At 40.6% G+C, this 19104-nt stretch overlaps 1 protein-coding gene across 4 annotated transcripts in view; it reads left to right on the forward strand.

Moving 5' to 3' along the window:
- cdh4 (cadherin 4, type 1, R-cadherin (retinal)) overlaps positions 1-19104 on the forward strand; it is a 266478-nt gene that overhangs the window by 236833 nt on the left and 10541 nt on the right. For 3 of the 4 annotated variants that reach the window (XM_055026953.1, XM_055026955.1, XM_055026956.1), the window contains 3 exons: positions 735-920; positions 998-1251; positions 7279-7430. In XM_055026953.1, the coding sequence (XP_054882928.1) occupies positions 735-920; positions 998-1251; positions 7279-7430 (592 nt within the window). The remainder of the gene's footprint in view (positions 1-734; positions 921-997; positions 1252-7278; positions 7431-19104) is intronic. The other variant, XM_055026954.1, reaches the window with a different exon arrangement.

A 19104-nucleotide genomic window follows, 5' to 3' on the forward strand; every position in this document is an offset into this window, starting at 1 on the left:
GTTAAATCAGAAGAGAAGGAGGGGGGAAAGAAGTGGCTTTAGTCACACAAATGCTAAATAAAATCAGTTAAAATGTCCAGTGGGAAAACTGGATTGAGGGGTTAAATTTTACACGTCTACCTTGGAGTGCCTGTCCCTTCACATCTAGATAAAAGCTTCCCATTGTGCTGTAAATTCCTCTTCGGGCTCTCCAGCTGTCACAGAGCTTCCTCCACAAGCTAGTTTATAGGAGAGTTGTCTAAGATTGCAATATAATGAAGATCATTAGCCAGAGATTATTCCTGCTGCTGTCTTAATCACAGCACTTATCTAATTACTTATTAAGACCTGGATTTGCTTCATGCACAAAATCCAAATTAAATGGGTAAACACTTAATTGAAAAATCCATTTGTTCAATTAAAGAGTTGCATCTGTGCAGATATGGTGCAGAATGAAGCGCCGCATTATCATAATGGAAGATATCATTTTGTATTATCCACATTTGGACAAATGTGTCGGTTTTTCCTCTCTTTCCGCCGCTCCCTGTTTCTAATATCCGATTTGCGCTGCGACCGCTTCGGGTTCGTGCTTCTGTGGAGAGCAATTATGCAAAATCCTCGAAAGATGGATGACGGCGCAAGTGAATGAGTCAAAAGTCAATAAATCAGGTTATTAGCAAATGGTCAAACTTCTATGATGACATCGTCTTCATGTTTTTCTCTCCTGCCGTCCATTCCCTTCCTCCTCTGTGCAGTTTTCCGGAGAGGTGCAGGAGAACAAGGTGAACGTCGTGGTAACCAACCTGACTGTGATGGACAGGGATCAGGCCCACACCCCCAACTGGAACGCTGTCTTTCGAATCGTCAGCGGCGATCCGTCGGGACACTTCACCATCCGCACAAATCCCATCACGAATGAGGGAATGCTCACAGTGGTCAAGGTAAAACCAGAGCTGCATGTGGTTGTGATTTGTCCCCGTCGTTATCGACCGTCTCACCCCATGCCGTCACTTCGCAGCCGGTGGATTTCGAGATGAACCGCGCCTTCATGCTGACGGTGGTGGTGTCCAATCAGGCCCACCTGGCGAGCGACATCCAGTCCTCGCTTCAGTCCACGGCGGGGGTCACCATCTCTGTCCAGGATGTCAACGAGCCGCCGGTCTTCCCCGTCAACCCCAAGACGATCCGTTTCGAGGAGGGCGTGCCGGCGGGGACCACACTCACGGTGTTCGCAGCTCAGGACCCCGACCACTTCATCCACCAAATTGTCAGGTACGGAAAAATACATAAAGCTTTGCTCTTTGAATTTTCGGTTTTGATTTCTCCACGAACATTCGAAACACTTTTTTCCTTGTCGTCTTGCAGAGAGCGGCAGTTTCTTTTTTTGAAGCATGTGACTTGACGGACAAAAAAAATAAATAAATAAAAACAACACCACCAAGGTGACATTTTAAACTGTCTTGTTTTGCTTTTATTTTACCAGGACCAAATTACCAATTGCGATTAAAAACCTCATTTCCAATCGAATCCTTCTGACCAAGATGCAGCAACTAATACAACACAAAAAATGACACAGTTAGAAGAAAATGACAGGCTACGTCGCTGAATCGCCCTCAAGAACTTTTAGTTTGAATGTTAAAGCATTAATTCAGTCAATCTCAAAGTTTTTTGAAGTAAGTTCCAAAAAGATGGAACAGAATGGACTTACCAAATTCTGTCCAGGCAAAAGAAACAGAAGAAAATGCCAAGTCGTGTGGAAAAAAAACAAACTATGAAGGTAAACATTTCTCAGTGCAACTGAGTCCAAAAATGTAGGTCAGCTGGAGTCCAAGTAAAGCCTTGTATAATACAAGTTCACCATTGGGCGTTCTGTCAGGCAGCTGGTACAGATCACATCATTAGCATTGTGTATTTGCGGTTATTGAGGCTAGCAATACCTTAGTAAAGAAACTTGACAGTAATACCATCAGCCTTCCTGTTTTCTATGGAAGTCTTGCTTTCGCTCACTCTCCTGCGGCCTGAATCAACTATGTTTACAAGTTTGACATGTAATGGCGATATTTTGGTTGGACATTATATTTGTGTTTGACCCACATTTTTCTCTGTATTTTCTATAATCATAATGTGTCAAAACTCCTGACTGAGTTTCAGCAACTCAATCATTCAAACCTGTATCATGTCGTGAAAGTCAAGTGTAAAAGAGTGTTTTGATCAGGAAGTCAATTAAGAATATGTTGGTGCGTTTTTATGTTTAGGTGGCAGATCTCTTGGTCACCATAAGACAGCTAACGGATCCATTTTTGTTATTTTGCTTTTGCTGTATAATAACTTACCCATTATGATGTGGGTTGCTACCTTTCTCAGTCAAGTCACTTTTGTGAAAGAGGCCCTGATCTCAGTGCCGTTTCATCTGGTGAAATAAAGGTCTAACAATAAAATAAATCATTTCCAAAAGGAATTAAAAGGCATTCAAAGTCCAAACAGAAATCTGGTCCTTAAGATGGGTCCATATTGAGCAAGAGCGTGTCACAAGAAAAAAGAAAAAGTCTCTCAAACTGGAAGTGAGTGCACCTCTTTGAAAGCACTAGTGTGGAAGCTAATATGCTGACTGCGAACACGGCCGTCCGTGACAGCTGTTTGGACCTTACATTTCTGGCCATGGGGGGAAATCCACGTCCACTATTGGCTTTTCTATTAAAGCACTCGCCCAAGCAAGGCACCGGGATCGGCCTGAAGCGTGGTATTCATTTGTCGTTAAACATTTCCAATATTTTGTGCACTTCCCATATCGCGGCGCACAAAATATTGAGCTTCACAGGCGTTTAATCAGCGCTGAAAGCTTTCTTCACAGCTTACGCCTCTGAAGCGACATTTTCCGCTGATCTCCCACCCACGTCCCGGTTATCTCCCCCTCCCGTCAGTTGCCAGGCAGCCGGTGTGAAGAGGTCGTTCTGTAACGAGCTGGACAGCCGTTCGCGTGGCCTCCCCGGAACGCCTGCCTTCCTCCTCATCGATCCGTAGCCGGGACAACACGCGGCGGGGACGGTGCCATCCCAGCATCGACCTCTCTGCGGCGGAAACTCCCACGTGCCCCGCCGAAGTCCGGCTTCGCCCTTCCACTCCGTTGCCGGCACCAGATGGATTTTTCTTAATGTCAGGGAGGCAGCCGTGTCTGCGGCGAAACCTGGCATAAATGTTACCGCATTGACAAAAGAGAGGTGAAAGAAAGAGGCGTACTCATGCGTGACAAGAGCCTCCGTCTATTCCTTTATGCAAACGGCCTGAGCTCATTTGCCCTTTGAAAGAAGTTACTTTCCATATACCGCACTCTCTTTTCTCCCTCAACCTCCTCCCCGGTGACCCCAGTCATTTTCCTTTCTGTCGGTCAGTGTGTCTCCCATTGATGTGAGCTCAGAGCTGCTTTCTCCTCCTCTGGAGTCTTTCCAGCAGTCGCTCGGCCCACGGCGGCATGGTCTCTACTCCCGTGTTCCCTTTCAGCCACCTCGCTTGAACCCCCTTGCACAAAAGACACAAAAATGCACAAACACCGGCTGCTAGATGCACACCGTCGACATGCAGGCGAGTACCCGCAGAGCATGACTGAAAGCCCTGCGTCGTGGATGGGAGAGGAGCCAGCTTTGGCTGTTTTATGCTATTCTGAATTTCTTGCCTTTTTGTTCACTCTCTCTCGCTGTCTCTTGTGCTCTCACTCTGAAGGAAAGAGAAAACAAGATTATGTGAAGCCAAGACTGTTTGCCAGCTGATTTTACTGTTTGATGGGATTTAAGAGGCGGCGAGGCTGAGTAAATGTGGGTTTGTGCGCGTGTCCTTATGCGTTCCTTGTAAGTGTTGATTATTTTCTGCAAAGCAAGGACACTTGTTTGGGATGCGAGACCGTGATGAAGATTATTCAGTTGGTAGAGATCTGAGCTGGACGCTGGCAGGCCGTTGGACAAGCGGTCCATTTCAGAAACATTTATACCCCTTTATTTTATTTTTTTCTCCATTAACTGATATGATTTACCGGGATTACAAATTCCGATAAATCATGTCACAAATTTCGCTGGACGATAAATTGTCCCGGTAATTATTACGATAAACGATAAAATTGTTCCAACGTATTGATGATATTTGGATAAGGGCATATTAATGCAATTTTAAAGAATTTGAATTAATATGAGTTATAACAACATTTAATTTTCCCTTGGCTTCAATAAAGTATTTTTGAATCGAGTCAAATTGAATTAAAAAGACCAACAAACTTTAATTTTGTAAAAAACACTTTAACACCGGAACTAGAAGATATTTTACATATTGGAAATACAAGACAACAACCATAAATAATAAATAAAATGGGCTGTGGAATCTCTGTAAACCAAAGTTGCACTTGAGAAAATATTAATCATCAGATTAGAAATGATCAAATTATTTTTGGTTCATTATGAAATTAATTGATCAACTGCATAAGCTAAATTATATATAAATCCAAACAAAGCGGTGCATAACTGTGAAGTGGAAGAAAAATATTGCATGTTTTTTATTACATTTCCACTTGCAATTTTTCATTACAGCTGGAATGGATTCCCCCCGTAGCATGATGCAACAACCACCGTGTTGTGTCACGGAAAACCCTATTTTACTGACATTTAGTGTGTCAGTTATGGGGGAGAGCTGGACATCACACTGTGCAGACTTTTATTTTCAGAAACATTCGGAAAACTTTTTTGTCGTTTTCCTTCCACTTTTTCACAGCAAAATCTACAGGCACAAAAGAAAAGATTAAAGTGTGTGTGTACATTAAAAAAAAAAAAAAAACATTCCAAGATCTTGATTCCATGATTGAGATTCCTTTTAAATATTTTTGCAAAGTATATTGAAATGTCAAATCACGTCAAAGTTGATGTCGCCCCGATGACAATACGGTATTTACTGATGTTTACAAGTGGTGAATATAGATGGATAGCAGCCAGTCTTATGAAATGTGCCTGAAAGAACAGCATTTCACTCCTTCAATGTAGGACCAGATTTTGGCCAGTAAATCCCAGTGCTTCCCATATGTTTCTATTGTTAGTTTATCTCCCATATTTAGAAGTGGACAGAATCTTCCACTATGAAGATCTCCAGGAGCCAGAGCAAAAGATCAGGGTTAAACTTTCTGTAAAACTAACGAAAAAGTTCTTGGAGATGCGGTACGGTATTTAGCCGTGCCGGCTGCAAATAAGTGCAGCAGAGGAATGACGCCTTGCTGGCAGAGGGAGGAGACGAGCGCAAAGAGCGAAACCCTCACCTGTGGGCCAATAGCACAGCAAGCTCTTACAAGGAGAATTATTTCTCTTTCCATGTGTTTATGAACAGTTAGAAGTGGATATTTGCATGTACTGTTTCTTACCATCTGACAGTTTAATTTGCTAACCACCTGAATAATAAGAGATTTCAAGACATTTTTATTGCTTTCCTCAGATTACGATTTCTACGCTTTTAAACAATTTGGGAACGCACAAAAAAGGACAATGTCCTGGCTGTAAAAGCTTTTAATTGATTAATTCATAGCATTTTAGCGAAATGGGTATGTTTTAAGAAGACTAGCTTGAACGCTCTGCTCACTTATGTGACATCATGAAAGATTGAAAGAAAATTGTGGCTCTCTGGAAGTTCGTTCGTACTTGGTGCAAATGTTCAATTCTTGAATGGGCCGGGTTCATCTGCTCAAACAATTACACACAAGTACAAACATAATGGGAATGTCCTGCCATAGTGGGTCCAGGAAGGGGAAGGATTCTGTGTCCTGAATAAAATCAGATTCACTGATTTTATTCAACGTGCGGCTATTAACCCCAGAACATAAATAAAAAGGGCCTGATGGAAAAACGCTGGCTACAGCTAGCAGGACAGAGGACACGAGTCCTCTGCTGGCCACTCTGTAAGGAAGAAGTCAAGTTATAGTTTGCAAATTCACACAGACACGAACACATTAATATCTTGTGGTTCTAGTGAAGCTGCTTTTGAGGGTTTTTATCTGAGGACATCATCATGTTGCAGGCAGTAATTCTGCAAAACCTGTTCACTTCTATCAATAGATGGTGTCATGACAAAAATAACACTATCTAGAAATATTGAAACAAAGGAAGACATCAGCCAAGCTTGGGTCAAAATGGGTCTTCTTAATGGACAATGACTCTGATCATACCTCAAAATGAGTTATCACAAGGTTAATGTTTCGCATTGGCCTTCACGAATCTCAAATCATTGTACTCAATAAGAAACTGAACAGGGAAAGGTGTGTATGTGTGCGTGTGTAAGCAAAGCAGCCCACAAACTTGACTCGATTACACTCGTTCTGCCCAGAAGAATGGAACACACTCAAGAGAAGTGAATGGAGTTGTACCAAAAATTCACCCAAGTTGTATGTAGCACTATTAAGAAACGTTAAAAAGACGGCTGAAGAAAAAATTCACTTAGTCTTTTTTTTTTCTTGCATCTGTGATGATTATAGTAATTACAGCTGACCTAAAACAGAAACGTTTTAGTCTGATTTAATGTCAGACAGAAGACATACAGTGTTCTGGTTTCAGCTCCATTTGCTCAGGAAACAACGAGGCTTTAGCTGGAGGTGATATTGGTTTACTGACTGGCTGACTGCTGTCAGCCTCCGATTTTCTCTGCTTTTAATTAAGCCTCCTTTTTCATGCCCGTCATGTTCCACTGCCCGTGTTTACAGATAAACTCCACTGCGATGTCTGTCTCACCCCGTTTTTTTTTTTTTTCCTTCCTCCGTTCTCTGAACCCTATCTCTTGTCGTTATAGCCACACTCTGACCCTCTGGCTAGACTCGTGATGAACCGTTTCTCATTAGACCCGGCTCCCTTCCCTGCCTCCTCCCGGTCAGCTGTTGGTGGTTATTATCTGCGTTAATGAGATCTGTAAATGTGCTGATGACGGCGACGGCATCCGTGCAGGTACACAGGGCCGGGGTAGCGTTTACGAGCCTTTCCACAAATGTACACTGGGCTTTTCTTCGCTCTCGATGCTAATGAGCTGCCGCGTTCATAAGTTTGACGAACATATGTTCCGCTCTCCTTGCCACTGCGGTGTTTCAAAGGCACTCGGCTGCTGCGGCTTGTTATGGTAATGAGCATTCAACCTGATAATAGCCACTTTGGATCTACAAATAAAAAGCTGTAGAGTTGCTTTTTATTGTAGTAACAATGAGCTGCAAAAAGTCATGATGTAAAATATATGAGCCTTTTGTTTTAAATGGAATTGAAGTCTTGTTTTTGTTCCGTCTGTCTGTCGGTGCAGGTACTCGAAGCTCTCCGACCCAGCTAACTGGCTGAAGATCAACAGAACCAACGGTCAGATCACCACAATGGCCTTGCTGGACAGGGAGTCCATGTATGTCAAAAACAACATGTATGAAGCCACGTTCTTGGCGTACGACAATGGTAAGTCTGGTAAGTCAGGATGAGTGTGTTTAACCAACAATAGCCAAAAATTCATTACCGGTGCCTTGGAAAAGTCGTCATCCATCTTAACTTCTTCACATTTCATCATACTATGACAGGTTCCAATTCATTTAATGTGATTTGATCTGATAGACCATCAGAATGTAGTGCAGAATTGTAAAGTTGAAGAAAAATAATGCCTCAGTGTACATTTTTGGATTCAGTCGCCTTTATCAGTGGTGCCCAACCTTTTTATTACTGTGGACCAGTCAAGAATGGAGAGGAATCCCAAACAGTTGACGTGGCACAACTGAGAGTCCAGTGGACATTGGAGGTGATATGTGGAAATGTTTATTACAATATGTGAAGATCATTTTTATATATGTTTATTACATGTGGGTTATGTTTACTCTGTTAAAAATGTTAACTAGGAAAAAATATAACTCGCCTCCAAATCAAAGTGCAACAGACAGAGCAGCTGCTCCTGCCATCTTTTATTAAATGCCTTTTGTTTTTGTTGCATCTTTTATCGCTTAAACTATCACTACTGCTTCTACATTGTCGGACATGTTTGTTATTCTAATGGTATGTTGGAGGTTTTACTGGATTTTCTTCTGGAATCGGGATATTCATAAGTGGAATCGGTTTGTGTGTGGTGTGTTGCTCCTGCCGACACACAAACCGATTGAACCTGTTGGACTTTTATCGGTTTGTGTCGTGTGTGTGGTCACAGAGGTTTAGAAAATCGTCCGACAATCCTTAAATCATGCCGTGTGAACCAGACTTAAGCCTCACAAGCTCTGCTCCTCTCCTCTCGTCTCCACAATTGCTCTATCGCTCTCTGACTCTGGACGCCAGGGTAACGTTTACATATCCCTTCAAATAAGATACATATGCGCCACAAAAGCGAACATTTTACTTTCGTAAAAATTTTAACTCTCGATAACGACTAATGGAAGCTCTGAGCTTGTTTGTCTGCAACGAGGCCATCCCATCTGGGAGACAATGACATCCGAAGTGTTGCTTATGCACAGGGTATTCTTGGTCTCCACGTGGTGAGATTTTCAAAATAAAATATCCTCCAGACTCACTCAAGTAATACATAAAACGGAAATATTGAATTATTTCTTGCGCAGCCCAGTGCCAATTGGTTCATGGACCAGTTCTGGTCCACGGCCCGGGAACCACTGTTGTATGACACATGCTGTTCCCATAGTTTCTCAACAAGATGCCGACATTCAACCATTTTTTTCTTTGAAAATTTTTTTTCAGTTTCGTATAAATATTCTGAACTTTCAGTCTGGTTTTGAACAGAACTAGCTGTGAGAATAATTACTTTTTCCTATTAAATTTGATCTCCAGGCACAATATTTTGTTAATGTTTGTAAAATGTTTTTAAAGTCTGTCATCTTTACAATTACAAGTCATTTTTGACCCCAGGCCAGCTGAATGAAATGGGTTTAGAGCCACAAATATTACATGACATCTGTAGGGAGAAAACAAAAAATCTACTTTGAGGCAATAAATAAAAACAATACATATATCAATAAACACATGATCAATATTGATAGATAATACATTTGATAGAATAATCGCTGTAAAGCATTCTGGGAGACATAGCCCATCTCCCAGAAAGCTTTAGCTACTAAACCTTTAGCTACTAAACCTTTAGCTACTAAACCTTTCACAGGTAACTAAGCAAGTTGGGTGGAATCAACTAAATTACTCATTCTATGGTTACCTAGCAACTCACTCATTCTATGGTTACATAGCAACAACCCGTTGAGTAACTTGGGCCACAGCAGTTTCATGTTTTGCCTTAAAACTGCTTAAAATCTTTTTTAAAAGTTCAGACAAAACGTTTCTTAAACAGGAAGGATTACACCACAAGTTTAGAAGTATTTCAGACATTTAAAAGTAATCAATAGTTATTGATATCAACTAATATGAAACGGTTTCACTTTATTCATAGGTTTAGGGTTTCATCTAAAGAAAAGAAGGCATTACTAATGCTAATTATAACATGATGATGTGTCACTATCAGGATGACAAAGATAGACAGATATATATATATATGTATATATATAATGTCTGTTATTTTATTCACAATTTAATGTTTGTACTTATGCTTAAGGAGAATTTTGAGACCAATTAACAGTCGTGACTTGAGACTGTGGCAGGAAGTAGTTTCTTTTGTTTGTTGTTTTTGGCATTTAGCTCACTCTGAAGACATATGCTCCTCTAGCTGTAATATTTCAGTCTACAAAAAAATACATCTTTTTACAATAAAAAAACGTTCTAAAATGTTTAACTGTGTGTGTGTTGCTCGCTCGAGATCTGAAGAGGATGGATCACTCGTGTTATGACCTGGACCCCTAGACGGGTCGTAACACTGAGAACGTGCCTGGTGTGTTAACATAAATATTAAGAGTTTTTCAGATAACTATAGCATAAATGACATGCTAACAAGTCTACCATACCATCCGTGTCACTTCAAATCACTAAATGTAATGAAATCTTCATCCTCAGTGTCACTTGTAAACAACTCCGCTAATTCCACAGGTAGCTTCTACCATACACATTTTCAACAAAGGCCTAGAGCGCCGTCTTGCAGTTTAGGTTAAAAATAACATGCAATGTGATATGATAATGTATTAATAATTTCACACATAAGTCGGTCCGGAGTATAAATCACAGCACCCCTGGCCAAATTATGAGAAAAATTGCGACTTATAGTCCTGAAAATACGCTAACTAAACAGTTATGATTTTAGATTGTAGCAGGAAGCCGGTCTGCCCATTGTTGTGAAAAACATCATGTATTCTAAACTGATAGACCAAAAATGTGCAAGCACACGAGCAGCAAATCAGCCAGGTAACACAAAGCAATCAGACTTTACTTTGTTTATTCTATTTTAGCACTAAAAAAGTGACGCTTACCATCGCAGACTAGAAATGAAAACATGGGGCCCCGTGTCTATTCAGCATATCATTAAAAACGGGAAGATTCGTCGCTCCGTTCGTTCGTTGCTATGATCTAAGAAAAGGTATGGAGAACATTCAAACCCATAAAGGCAGAAGAACCCAGGCAGGAATTAAAACCCAGGGAACGATTTTAATTACAAAAATAAATATTTTAATCACACTAACAGAATTTAGAGACCTATTAACTTAACAGTTATGATTTCAGACTGAAGGCAGGAAGTCGGAGCGGAAACCTGTCAAATCTTTTTACCTTTCTGTCCCATAAATTGAAGTCAGACACGTTTGGTCCCAGTCAGATTACTCCAGCCTCAAAATGGTTCCTAATCAGGTACAGTGTCAATCGCAGCAATATCAGATGTTGGTTGGTTTGTTCACATTATCGAACCACAGAGGTGTACTCTACGCCTGGGGAGAACAAACACCTCCCCAACCGGGGAGAAGAAGCCGGGGAAAGCTGTTCTCGCCACCCATACAGCACGGGGTTCTGCTTCTCTCCCCGGCCAGGGCAAGAGGGGACCTGCGACCGTCGAGTTTGAGGTCCCATGGTCACCCCTCGCCTGTTCGGAACAACCCTCCCCAGTCGGGTTGGCTTGTTCTCCGCCGTTGGATGGAACGTCCTCGTGATCCTGATTGTTAAAATCTTCCCCTGCCTGGTTAGAATCGTTCCCTGGAAAGTAGTGGTTGAGCACCTTCTTTAACCCTGTGGTCACGGTAAATCCAACGCCCCAACCGAGAGGAAGAAAAAAAGTAACAAACTTGTTTGAAACAGAGAACATCGTTGGTCGCACAAATCTAAATCGCCAAGAGCCGTAAATATCTGACTGATTTTTTGAGATTCACATATTTAAGCATCAGAACTTCTTTGATCTACTGTGATGCATATGATCTAAGAACAGGCCCTGTTATCTATGACCTCATCAGTGAGCTCACTGGACTTCTGATCGTTGCTGTGGAAACGATCAGATCAGTTCTCGTTGACTCAAGTTGACAAATACTTACATAAAAAGTAATATTTATTTATTTAACATGAAGACATGAATAGATTTATACGATTTAATTTTTGCATTTGTGGTTTTCCGTACCTGCTGTGGTATAAATCAGTGATCCCCAATTTTGCTCTGGGGGTTTGGGGGGAAAGTAACCATCAGATAATCCTTCTGCCTGTTCCCGCTGAAGCCTATTTTTATTATTTTTGTATTTTATTTAAATTTTTTTTGCCCCACACTGCAGGACGTTGTAAGATTTTTGCCCCAATCTTACAACGTCCTCCAGTGTGTGGTGTGTTACGTGTTGGTCTGTTGAATATGCCCGCTCTAGAATCGGGCATATTCAACATAACCTGTGGGTTTTTCCCTGACTGGGAGCGAGAACACAGCCTGTTGAATGTGACAACACTCAACAGGCTGTTGAAAGCGCCAACCAGAAAGCGCAGTGATGCAAGAATGGAGAGGAATCCCAAACAGTTGACGTGGCACAACTGAGAGTCCGGTGGACATCGGAGGTGATATGTGGCAATGTTTATGACTATATTTAAAGGTCATTTTTATATAACCTTTAGATGTAAAGGTTTAACATTTTTAACGGCTTATTCAGTTAAAAATGTTGACTACAAAAAAACATAACTCACCATTAAATCATAGTACAGAAAATAGAGTGACTGCTCCCACCTTCTTTTAACGCCTTTTCTTTTTTCATGTCTTATTGCTTAAAATGAGTCCACAAACTATCACTTCTGCTTCTACATCGTCATCCGTGTTTGATTATTCTAAATTCACGAATGGTATTTTGGCGGTTTCACTGGATTGTCTTCTGGAATCGGAATGTTCGTTGGACTTTTATCGGTTCGTGTCATGTGTGGTCACAGAGGTTTGGATAATCGGCCGACAATCCTTAAATCGTGCCTCGTGAACCAGACCTATAACTCACAAGCTCCTCTCATCTCGTCTCGACCACTGCCCTAGCGCTCTTTGACTCTGATCACTATGGTAACATTTACATATCCCTTCAAAATAAGATACAGATGCGCCACAAAAACAAACATGTTGCTTTCATGAAAAAAAAAGTCATGATAATGACTAATGGGAGGCATGAGCTTGTTTCTCCCATCTGGGAGAGATGAGTCAATGACACCTGAAGTGTTGCTTAATCACAGGGAGCTTGGTCTCTAGTGGTGAAGCAGTTTGAAGCTTCATTCTCTCATTAACAAGTCGGTCACCACATCATGCAGAGGCCTTGGAATGTGGGAATCATCTACCGGAATAAATCCATTCGCCCATCTCTTCTCTGGGCCTTTTTCCTTTCCCAAAGAAACTTTCCAAAGACATCTGATCTGTCTTACTCATTTAGCGGCTTGTGGACTCAATGTTGGTGCGCAAGATGAAACAGAGAGAATCCGATTAAGGGATTTTCAAACTAAAAGATCGTCCAGACTCAAATAATACATAAAACAGAAATATTTAATAATTTCTTGCACAGCCCGGTACCAGTACCCGCGACCCAGGTGTTGGGGACCACTGGTCTACACTTTTAAAAATCAGTCGGTCCACTTACCTTCAGAAGTCACCAACTTCATAAAGACATTCCATCTTCGTGTGATTCATTTTATTCATTAACACAGCTGTTCTTCTTTAACAGATGGTAGAACTATTTATTGATAAGTTGCTCCCCGCACAAGTTTATTTCATGTTTCTACAAGGCAGCTCAGCCAGCTCCAGAAAACACACACATCAAGGTGTGTTTTCTGATTTATTTTAGTTGTAGTGGCGGGGTGTATCCTTTAGCAATGCTCAAACTGAAAATGTGAAGGAATTACATCTTCACAAAGGAAATAGAAGGTGTGTGTGGAAGTGGAGCCCACCCAAGACACTTTTCATTTCAAGACCCCTCTGGCTATTCCATCGTATCCCATCTTGCCTGCTGTGCTGGTGTATTGAAAATTTAGTTCTAGATGCAAAGAAATGGAAGGGATTTTGTGAAAACATTTAGCCTTTTCTAGATTTTTTTTTTTTTGCACTTTTGATGTGTTCCCATTCTAAATAGTGCATGTATGTTGGAAACACTGGTGTGAAGTTAAGCACTGTGTCAGGCTGCATCTGTTACTTTCATTTTTTATTTTTTATTTTTGGTTATATTTTTGCCATTTGTGAATGAGACTTGAATTCTTCTTCAACAGATTAGACCATCATTAGCCAAGCCACAGCCCCTACAATCATGTTGGTCACTGCTTTTTTTTTTTTTTTTTTTTTACCAGCAGTGACACAGAAGTGGTAGGACTTGATGAGAAGATGAATGGAGCTTTTCAACTGCTGACAAGGCCCAGAGAAAGTTCAGATCTCAAATATGCACAACGTTGAAAGATTTGAAAGTGGATTTGGATCTGATGAAAAGGCAAGCAGCTCTAATGTAATTCCACATTAAGTTGGTTATGTGAACACCAACTCACAGCACACTTTGTGAAAATGCACATACCCGACTCCTTCCATGTTATGCCGATCTGACACAAAATAACAATCAATTACATTAAATGTGGCAGCAAAGTGAACATTTCAAAAGGGTTTGTATTGCTTTGCGAGGTGCGTCAGTCAGTCTGTGACTTTGTGCGTCACTGGAAAGGTCTGACACACATTTGTTGTGTTCCCATGAAGTTCAGCGAAACGTCTCCCATAGGCATGTTTCTGTTTTCCTGCAGTGCCATCACGAGGCTGCCATTAGAGCTGTTTCCCCCAGACATTTCGTGCAGTATTGATGGACTTCCATGACACTTAGCACCCATCAAGATGAGCCGCGACAACTTTGCTGAGCCTTTAACATTTCATCAGGTCAAAATGCTACTTTTAGCACAAAGCCCTCCTGCGGAGCCATACCCAGGTGCTTGGATGCTGTAGGATCTTGCTTGTTTCCTTTGAAAAAGATATCAAAGAGGTTTATTTTCTGCTTTTCTTGTTCAGAATCAAAGGACTAAGTGGATCAGAACTTAATCAAATATCCTATTTTCTCACTATTTAGGCAGGATCATTTAGAAATTTTCCAAGGATTAAGATGGAAGGTGAATTTGTGGGGAAATTACATTGGATCTGTGTCTCTCCGTTGGTTGTGTAGGCTGGGAAGCAGCCTTCAAATCATGTCAAGACAGTTTAATTTAGTAAAAAAGCCAAACATCCCAGATTTGCCCCAGGGGAGGTTTAAAATGTGTGAAGTGCGCAGAGCCTGCTTTCTTTTTTCTTTTCTTTTTTTTTCTAACACACCTTGAATTTAGCTGAAGAAATAAATACCCAGATTACATTTAATAAAAAGCTGCGGAATAATACCTTGGGATGAGAAACGCTCTGAACGCGGCATGGAATATGAATGAAGACAGATGGTTTGTTTCATAAATATGAAGATGTACAGATGAAAAAGCATTTGCAGCTTTTCAAAAAGCTTTTCATGCATCCGTGGATCGCAATAAATATTAATCCTTGGCTTTTAATTATTTGTGTGAATCGTCCTTTTTCACCAAACAACTCAGTGAATTTTAAAAACATTGTTCGCACAAACCGGTGCAATTTGTTGGGCGTTTTCCTTAATCTAGACCAGATTTTACTAGTCGAGACAAAACTATAAGGCGCAAATGTAGAGACAGTTGGTCAAAAGCCCTTTAGCAATCGTCACCTAAATAATACAAGCAGTAAAATAGACATGGACTCTGTGAGGGTCTACAATGAACTTCTTTTCATCGTGACCAGACAGCTCAGTCTTTTTCAAGATTTCCACGTATGTTCTGTGAGCCATGCACACTCTGCCTACACTGGCTGTGGAGTAAGATTTCACAGTCGAGCAGTTTGATTTCCTACATTTGTCTTGACAAAGTCCTTCGTTTTCCACAATCCAATTGGATACTTGCGACGGAAGATTTCAGTCAAGCTTTGTAATTCTGGATTTTCCGTCATTTCCAAACAAACAACTTTTCAAAAAGTATAACACCCTGTTTGTACAGGATCATACTTGCCAGGACAATAAGACAGAAATGTTTTGTTGCATTCTGGCCTCTCTTACCTGGCAACAGCATTTTTAGCTGGATCGAAACTCAAAGGTTTCAGTGGGCTCCAGAGTGAAACTTTTTTAGAAACACTGTCTGTAATATAGACTGAAATCATTTGGAAATGTTGACTCGATCAAGTCATTTCGCGCGTACGCCCTCAGGCGCAGAATAACAACAACAACAATGTTGGCGGACCTCCATGTTCTGTCTGGGCTGCTGCAGCTGGTCAGATTAACTGAGGTGTTAGAACAAATTCTGCTCATTGTGGAACATTCATGCCATTTGCAAAGAGAGATATATTACAAGCCAGATAAAATTTAAACTTTGTATCAGTAAAAGCTTCACCGCAACTTTATTGTTTCCACTGTTATTTGGGTTTTAATCCTTTAAACATTCTTAACGCCTAAACTTAACCTTAGGCTAACTATGATCACAAAAAACACTGAAATGTTGTCAAATTTTTTCCTTATTAGTCTGAAGTTGTTAGACAAAAATAGAATTTGTAAAGGATTTTTTGCAGAAGCAACAATGGGAAATAACATGATTCAAACTTGTGGCGTTAGAACCTACAGTAGTTGACCAAATGTGGATTATTCATAATATTCACATTTATGGACTCAATTCTTGTTTTTTTCATTTGTTGAAGTTGTTTGTTGTGTTAAATTGCCAACCTGGAAAGAAGAATGAATAGTTTCAGGACATCATCAAAAAACCCAAAATTAATGTAAGATCCATGCCTTTGAAGAGTCCATGCAAACAACAACAAAAAAATGAAAATAGTTTTCAAAATAAAACTACACACTGAGGCAGGATTTCAACAACGAAATCTGTGAGGGGGAAGTTGTATTTTTTTTGTCACGCAGCCAACTTGACTGCTTCCATTTGCATTTGGAAGACAGCGCTATAAACTCGGAACACGCAAGGAACCCGCCCTAATAATCAGGCTGTCCTTATGTGGCAAAATATAACGCATTAATCTGAGAGACAGCGGGATCATTAGGGGAAGGCTAAAGCAGCTGTTTGGGTACAGAAAAAGAGGAAAAATAAGACAATCTGTGTTGAGTTGTGTGAAGAAACAAGGCCTGGGTGAGAAACACTGGTGGAAGATCACAGAGGTAAAAAAAAAAAAAATCTCTTCACAACATGTGCAGAACTCGCCACGGGAGGTAGACATTTCATTATCCAGCCTCACAGATACAGAGGGCTCTTTTGTGCGTCGACAACAAAAGAGTGCAACTGAACTTTGCCCCACACCAAAAACAGAAAAAAGGAAAAAGGAAGCCTTAAGATGATTCAGAAAGCATACGTCATCTATAAAACATATTTGGGCAATCGTCACTTCTGTAACATTTGCTGGTAATGTGGCTGAATACAGGAGATTGAGTTTGTAGGTGAAAAACATGAAGAAGAAACAAGTACACATAAAAAACAGTTGAATATTGTCTAAAAGTCATATTTTTTTTGCTGCTAATTTCAAGAAGTAAGACTCATATTCTATATAGATTCATTTTACATGATGTGAAATTTTGGATCTGAAAGCCTTAGAACCACTTTAAGTTCACCTATAAAATTCCCAGTAACACACTGACACTTGCAGTTGTGTTAACCCAACATTATATGGAAAATGTCAAACGCGGAAGACGTGTTCAAGCACCTTTTGGTCAAAATAAAAGAAAACCCATTAGCTGCCGGTGAGCGTCCTCAGCATCCACCTCAGCCGCTGCAGCTCAGTATGAAGACAAATGACTGAAACTCGGCAAACAGAGTAACTCGCTCTGTGGTGAAGTAGGAGGCATCCAGGTGTTTTCTTTTCTCCTCCGGTGAGAAATGAGGGATTCGACGCCCCGAAGCGCGCCAGGCGCAGCTTAAAGTTGTTGACTGTCTATTGATTCTGGAGACCGGCGTCAACAAGGGGATTTATTCTACTTTGATTGAAATTCTCCTCACTTATTCTACTCAAGCGAAGCGTGAGCGGCAACAAAGCACCCGGCCAATCATAACCGACAAGACAGTCGATGGGCCTCGGGGCGCCGGGCAGCGGACCTTTGCTTGTAGTTGATGCACCGGGCTGCGGCGTGCAGTGGAGAGCAGTTCATAGGAAAAACACTGATGAGCTGCTGGAGCTCGCTGTGCGCTGCGCCTCATTGGGAATTTACATCGGCTTGTTGACAGACTGCTCGGAGGTAGCTGTCAACAAAAAAAAGAAGTCGAGGCCACGATACATCACTGTTTGTTCAACGGAGCAGGGTAACCCACAGTGCATTGCAAAAGCAGTGAGACGCTATTCGCTTTTTCCACATTTTGTGGTGCACCTACCTGAAATATGTCTTATCCCGTTTTGTTTTGGAGGGGGGAGATTTGTACCAAGCTAATACAAACCAGCCCATGATTATTGATATTCACGAAAAGGACACATTCATTTTGTTTGCATTTGGGTTCAGCTCGTATGATTTAATACTTTTACAGCAGGGGCGTCAAACTCGTTTTCAATTTGGGAAAACAAATTGAAAACATTCTCAAAATATTTACAAAAAATACTGCAATATTTCCATAATAAATGTGATTTTTTAAATTATTATTATTTGCAAGTGTAGAAGAAAAATACACCACCACCTGCACCAAAATATACCGCCACAGCTACCTAAGTTGGCATCACTTAAAACCAATGTTTTTGACGATTTTTCAGTAAACTCTGTAATGCACAAACATAAGAAAAATGACGCGATTTGTTGATTTTGCATAAATGTTTACGATCACAGTGAAACTGGAAGTATTGACTGATATAATTTGGCAGTAAATGGATAAAACTCATTTTGATTTGATTAATATGACAACATTTAAGAACAAGACCGTTATCTTGATTTTACCTTTATCTATTTATGCGTACCTCTGGAGGGATTAGGGACCACAAAAAGATATTGCTTTTGAACTAAAATCACTGGAACATCAATACAACTTATTTGATGTGTATTGGTGATTTTGACGATGCCACTTGACAAAATGTAACGTTTGTTCCTGGTTTCTCAATCGGTGAATGTTGTGTTTGGGACGTTTTATCTTTGTGTTTTTATGGTGTAAAGCACTTTGAAGCACCTTGTTGGTCAAATATGACACACAAAGAAACTTGTTTGATCAACTGATTTTCTTTAGAGTGGGAGATGTAAAGGAAAGAAATGGCAGAAAGGTGGAAAATTATGCTGAAGGGTCAAATGGATTAAAGTCTTTGCTTAAACTTTTTGGAAGCAGAAGTAAACTGCAATTTGGATGAGGAAACATGAAATAATTCACTTCTTAATCTAAAGTTTTAAAGACAGAAACTAGGCTCTCAGTTTTTCTGCGTTTTATACGGCTATGTTGAATGTTTGTCTTTATATGTCATGCTTTTACCCTGTAGAGGACATGAGGCAAATAGGGACTTGCTTTGCTCTTTGGGGGTGTTCTTTTTTTTTGCTTTGTGCAGGAGTGCTCTCATTCATTTCTTTCTATCTTTCAAAAGTTCGGATCCAGGGTGAAACGAAGACAACATGTCCATATTTTATGTTTTCTCCTGGAAGTGTTTTTTTGTTTGTTTGTTTTTGAAAAAGATAGGATTGTGTTGCATCACATCTTCGGGAGCAGAAGTCGAGGAGAGAAGTTGTAGAATTAAAAGGAAAATGTTGTCCATTCATGTTTAATCGAT

Source organism: Poeciliopsis prolifica, unplaced genomic scaffold (assembly GCF_027474105.1).
Source record: "Poeciliopsis prolifica strain line A6 unplaced genomic scaffold, Auburn_PproV2 SCAFFOLD003, whole genome shotgun sequence".
NCBI classification, from domain to species: Eukaryota; Metazoa; Chordata; class Actinopteri; order Cyprinodontiformes; family Poeciliidae; genus Poeciliopsis; species Poeciliopsis prolifica.